The sequence below is a fragment of the Canis aureus genome, chromosome 30 (genome assembly GCF_053574225.1).
Source record: "Canis aureus isolate CA01 chromosome 30, VMU_Caureus_v.1.0, whole genome shotgun sequence".
NCBI lineage: Eukaryota > Metazoa > Chordata > Mammalia > Carnivora > Canidae > Canis > Canis aureus.
Window position 1 is genome coordinate 41,435,096 of NC_135640.1, and position 5,776 is coordinate 41,440,871.

The window sequence follows — 5,776 nt, forward strand, 5'->3', positions numbered from 1 at the left end:
CGTGGGGATGAGTGCCCACTCACGGCCATGGAAGCAGGTGGGAGCTGCCTTCCCCGGCCCCCAGGAGAGGGCAGGGGCAGAGCCCCGGGGAGAAGCTCCTTGGGGACGGCGTCCCCCTGGGGTCCAGGGCCCCATGCTGGTCAGCGCCCCAGGGCCCCGGGGTTGGGAGCAGCGGGCGCCCAGCACAGGCCACATTTCTGCTGACCGGGCAGCCTTCCTCCTGAGCTCACGCTTTCTGGACAAATCCCCCTAATGCTTCCATTGTGTCACGGCGTATATAGGGAGGCCTCACCCCACAGCTCTCCAGTGCACTGCCCAGAGGCCCCTGCCCGACTCCCCACCAGCCCCGGGTCCCTGCATCGCCGACGCCCAACATGGACATCGCCATCCAGCACCCCTGGTTCAAACGTGCGCTGGGCCCCTTCTACCCCAGCCGGCTGTTTGACCAGTTCTTCGGCGAGGGCCTCTTCGAGTATGACCTGCTCCCCTTCCTGTCCTCCACCATCAGCCCCTACTACCGCCAGTCCCTCTTCCGCACTGTGCTGGATTCCGGCATCTCCGAGGTAAGACCGGCCGGGGGCGGAGGAGGGGGCGCAGGTCCTCCAGGTGCCTGGTCCTCGGTGCAGGCTAGGGAGCTGCTTTCCCGCCGCGCCCTGCCTGGGCCCAGCTTGACCGTCTGGAGGGGGACCCCGAGCCCGACCACCACCACCGTCTTTTCCTCCAATGAGCTCACGACCCGCATGTGGTTTGTGATGCACCAACTGCGCTGTTGGGAACCCCAAGGGCAGCCCCACCAAGGCAGGTTGAGGGCAGATGTCGGTTTTGGGTCCCCAGCTCTCCACACTCTTCCTCCTGCCGGGAAGCCTGGGTGGGCGGGCTGTGCCACCCCCCGGCCCCAGGGGGGAACCCCGTGAGCAGCCAGTGGAGCTGCAGAGTGTGCTCTTTGCAGGCCCATCCCGGTGTGCGGGGCCGGGCCTGAGGGGAAGCGACGAGACCGGCCTTCAGCCCTAGGGCAGACCCTGGGGTCCAAGGTCTGGAGCGGCTAGGTCGTCCCCCCCGCCGCGGCCTAAAAGCAGAGGCCAGCCGGGCTCGGGTGCAGGGCCGGTCAACTGCAGAAACGGAAGGAGCCCAGCTGAGCGTTCCCAGCGAGCGCAGCGAGGGGGTTGCGGAGGGACGGCCTGTGGGCACGGTGGCAGCTCTGCAGGCCGCCGGGCATATCACGTCCACGGGGGCTGCTCATGGAGACACTAGGCAGGCCAGGAGCCGTGACCTTCCCCGAAGTGCTAGGTCCAAGCAGCCAGCCAGCCGCCCCGGAGCCCCGTCCTGACTGTAGCCAGTCACCCCGCTAACCATAGCCAGCCTCAGTTCATCAGCAGCCGGGCAGTCAGGGGACGCACCACCGCCTTGGGGCTAGCGACCGCACGGTCCCCCGTCAGGTCCCTGGGACTCTGTCCCCTGAGTGCGTGGAAGGCGTTTCTCCCCTGATAGCGGGGACCCAGGGGCTGGCCACCCCCAACTCCTCGGCCCCCCGCTCCTCCCCGGGAGGCCCACATGACGAGCGTCTGGGTTTCAGGTCCGATCTGACCGGGACAAGTTCGTCATCTTCCTGGATGTGAAGCACTTCTCCCCGGAGGACCTCACCGTGAAAGTGCTGGAGGACTTTGTGGAGATCCACGGCAAGCACAACGAGAGGCAGGTGAGCCCGACGGGGAGACGCTGCGGTGCACCTGTCTTCTCGGGGCCCCGGAACCCCGGGAGGGGCGGACGGCCTCTTCCCGGAGGACCCAAGCCAGCGGCCTCCCCGGGACAGGAGGTCACAGCTCAGCCCCTGCAGTGCGGGGCCTGCGGGGAGCCTCCCTTGGGTCCTGCCTGCTGTCCCGGGCTCCCTCCAAACCTCTCGAGTGATGGGGGGGTTCTAGGAGGGGGGATGCCAGGAAACGCCAGGCACCGACGCGGCGAGCTCTGAGCCAACTCAGATTTTCACAGGGTCCTAACTTGGGCGGGTGAGCCGTGACAGCAGGGCGGCTGGCCGTCACCGGTGCCCACAACACCGCGTGTGTTCACGCGTTCACTCCACAGGGGCCCCATTATCCTGATCGGGCAGGTGGCAGAGGCAGGCTCGGGGGCGGGGTGTCGGTGGCCTGGCTGGCCCACAGCTGGCACAAGGTGGGGTGGCCTCTCACCGGCAGTCGGAGACCGGGTTTTCCCGTAACAGTTGGAGAAGCCGTGTGTGTGTGTGTGTGTGTGTGTGTGTGTGTGTGTGAGAGCCCCTGCCCCCCCGGCTCCTGCCCCTCCCATCCTGGGCCCCATACGGTGGGGTGACCCTCAATACCGCGTCAGCGTGGAGGAAGAGGTCCGGCCCGGGGTCCAGGGCCTAGGGCCGTCAGCCGAAGGGAGAGTTCTGCACAGACATGGCTTTCTGACCCTGCTCGGTGGACAGCAGACGCCCCGAGCCTGGGGGGGGGGGTGTCATGGGTGGAGGCCAAGCCTGACCCAAGTGCAAAGCTGGGAAGGAACCATTCGGGTGACTGTGGACTGAAGTGAGTCTGAGGAGCCAACCCCACGGCACTGAATGGCCCCAGGCTGGCCTGGATCCGCTGGGCGGGGGGGCCCGGAGGCCGGGCGGTCACTCAGCCGGAGCCCTCCACGGGGCACTGGGCCTCCCCCGCCGCCGGGTGGGACCCTGGGAGGCCCCGAGGGCCTTGCGCACGGGAGGCTGGCGTCCCCGACTGCAGCCCTCCCCGTGCCCCCCAGGACGACCACGGCTACATCTCCCGCGAGTTCCACCGCCGCTACCGCCTGCCTTCCAACGTGGACCAGTCTGCGCTCTCCTGCTCCCTGTCCGCGGACGGCATGCTGACCTTCTCTGGCCCCAAGGTCCCGTCTGGCGTGGACGCCGGCCACAGCGAGAGAGCCATCCCCGTGTCGCGGGAGGAGAAGCCCAGCTCTGCGCCCTCGTCCTAAGCTCGGCCCCGGCCTCGGCTGCCACCCGCTGCTGCCCCCACGGCCCACCGATCTGGGGGGAACCCTAGAACGTGGGGTGTGCGTCTCCCTTGGCCTTCCCTGATTCCATTTCTTTCTCCTCCTCTCCGAGGGAACGAGGGTTTGAGAGGGCAGCCTGGAGGGCTTGGGGCCTCGGCCTGAGGTCCTGCGGCCTCGGGGGGACCCAGGTCCCCATGCCGGCCAGCTGGTGAGGGCCCTCGCCGTCCCGGCAGCTTGAGACCACAGCCCCGGGCTCCCGGAGGATGCGGCCTCTGGGTGACCTCTGGGTGCACCTTGACCCTTGTTGGTGGGCGCCCGCATCGGGACCCGGCCGTGGGTCCCACCCACGTTTCCTGGGTGCCCTGAGGTCCGTCTGGCAGAGGCGCCTGTGTGCCCGGGCTCTCCCCAGCCTGCTCCTCCCAGACCACCTTCCCTCCACCCTCCTCTCCGTAGTACCGCCCCCGGGGCACCCGGGCACCCTTGACAATGCAGCCTGTGGCAGTCAATAAAGAGCAGGTGACACAAGCAACTTGCTGACTGGTGGTCGTGCTGTCTCCTTTGGGGAGGTGTGGAGAGCCGGGGACCTGGACTGGGGGTGCGGGGGCAGCGCTGAGGGGTGGGAAGGACCCCGTGCTGCGTAGGACGGAGGTTTGGGTGGAGAACATGGGCCTTGGGGGAGGACGGGAGGATGGAGAAGACGGGAGAGACTCGGGGCTCCCTTCTGCAGCCCGTGGGAGTCGGGGTGCAGGGGGCCTCACCTCCTCTGGGGGGCTTCTGTCCTGGCTCCCCTGGGTTGCAGGGTATGGACCCTGGCCCTGTTGCTTCCTATGGCCCGAGGACGGGCAGTCAAGCGTGGTCAGAACGTCTACCTCCCCCTCGCCGAGCGGGAGGCGCGGTGCTCAGGGGCCCCCCTCCCTGGAACAGACGCAGGTGCCCTCGGGGGGCTTCTGGTGACCGGGGCTGGTGTCCCAGCAGCCTGCCCCAGCCCGGGGGGAAGGCCTTCTCTGCGTCTGTCCAGCCTCCTGCCAGTGGGGAAGGCGACCAGGCCTGGAGACCCACCGCCTCCCGGGGCAGAGGCTCCCCCAGCGGCACCACAGCTGCACAGTGACCATGCAGAGGGTCCCCTGGCTGGTGGGCCCCCAGATGCATCTCTAGGGCTGGATGGACGGCGAGGCGACGGTGAGGCTGCGTCGGGGTACGTCTCCGGGGCAGTAGAGGCCGGGGATGCTGGGGACCCTGCTGGGGTCCCGTGCGATGGTTCTGGGGGGGCACCCGTACTCCTCCAAGAAGGGTGGACACACGGGAGAATTTCCTGGGACGTGGTCCGTGTTCACAGGCGGTGAAACATTGTGCCGCCACATTAGGTGGCAGGCGGCACGTGAGGCATGCACACAGGTGTGCGCACTTGCACACACGCACACACATGTGCACACACTGGGTACTTACTGCTCCGGGCCTGGCTCCATCTCAGGAAGTCTCACGCCGGGAGGATCCCAGACTGTCCCACCCCCGCCCGCCCGGCTCCTTCCTACAAGAAGCCCCCCTGCTGTCCTGTCCCCTAATCCACATTTGTAAGGAATGTGGGGGTGCTGCGTGCTGGGTGGCAAGGATGGCCACTCCCCTTGGGGGCTGGGGCTGGGCATTTGGGAAAATCAGAGCCTCCGAGGCTCCCTCCACCTCCTGGTCCAGCCCGAGACTGGCCGTGCTCAGAAGGCGCCTGCGCTTTTGCCCCGCGTGGAGTGTGGTTGCCTGCACCTGCGCGGACGACCGCGGCCTTGGACCGTGCCCTCTGGGGCGGAGGCTCATGCTCCTCGGGCCGGGCAGGCGGCTCTGGGGCCCAGTCCAGGCCGGGGAGCTAAGAGGACGTGCCGGAGAACTTCCCATCCTGGGCTCTCTAGCAGCAGGCTCTCGGGGACCACGCCTCCCCACCGGGGGCTCCTCTGGCGTGGCTCCCGAGACGGGCACTGTGGCCACCCCCTTCTCGGCTTTCCATCCTGCCTTGGCGTCGCTTGGCCGGGGGGCCCTGACGCTGCTGCTTCCTGAGCTGGCCCTGGGATCTGGGGTAGGACAGACACGCCGGAGGCTGTTCACAGACGCCCCCCGCCCCCTCCCATCCGATGCTGGCTTCGTCAGCAGGTGTCCCGAGACCCCTCGTCCGGGGCCTGCTCCGGAGCAGCCTCCTGCGTGGGCCACCCCGGGCGGTTTCACGGCTGCTGTGGCCCCCTGTCCACCCCCACCGGTCAGGGAGCCACTGCGGGCTGTCAGCCCCCTCCCAGAGCACAGAGGGCAGCCACTACGGGCTGCATCAGCGTGGCCTCCTTCCGCTCAGGCTTCGGGCAGGCCGGCCCTGGGCTCTAGGGAGACGGCGGTCGGTCGAGTCCCTGCTGGCTGACAGTGAGGGCTGCCGGGCTGCACCCCGGTCCTCCTGACCTCAGGGCAGGACCCTGTCCGCCGTGCTACCCACTGCGCGGGGAAACTGGGAGGCGCTGGGGAAGCCAGGGGGGTCCCGCTCTGTGGGGCGGCCTGCGGTGTGACCGGGGACGGACTTCCCAGCCCCTCCGAGGATTAGGCCACCGTCCTCGGCCCTTGGTCCTCGGCAGGGTGGTCGCTCAGGGTGCTGAGCCCCAGGATCCCTGTAGCCCCCCCCACCGCCACCCCGCCCAGGCCGCCTGTAATTCCGAGGTGCATCGCCAGGTGGCAGCAGAGGCCTTGCGGGCCCCCAGACCGGGCTGGGCCCAGAGGTCACCTTCAGGCTTCCAGCCCTGGGAAGCAGCCGCCGACGCACACCTCTGCA

The 5,776-nt window shown here is 68.7% G+C and overlaps 1 protein-coding gene across 1 annotated transcript; it reads left to right on the forward strand.

The window, feature by feature from the left end:
- Nucleotides 1-276: 276 nt before the first annotated feature.
- On the forward strand, nt 277-3,503 carry CRYAA (crystallin alpha A). The gene is made up of 3 exons (XM_077878719.1): nt 277-563; nt 1,574-1,696; nt 2,755-3,503. Exons 1-3 carry the CDS (start codon nt 375-377, stop codon nt 2,962-2,964), a joined length of 522 nt encoding a protein of 173 aa, XP_077734845.1. The 5' UTR covers nt 277-374; the 3' UTR covers nt 2,965-3,503.
- The last annotated feature ends 2,273 nt before the right edge of the window (nt 3,504-5,776 follow it).

Coding starts and splice junctions, on each gene's coding strand:
- CRYAA (XM_077878719.1), top strand. CDS start 375: ATGGACATCGCCATCCAGCACCCCTGGTTCAAACGTGCGCTGGGCCCC. Junction 564..1,573: donor TGGATTCCGGCATCTCCGAG/GTAAGACCGGCC, acceptor TCTGGGTTTCAG/GTCCGATCTGACCGGGACAA. Junction 1,697..2,754: donor GCAAGCACAACGAGAGGCAG/GTGAGCCCGACG, acceptor CGTGCCCCCCAG/GACGACCACGGCTACATCTC.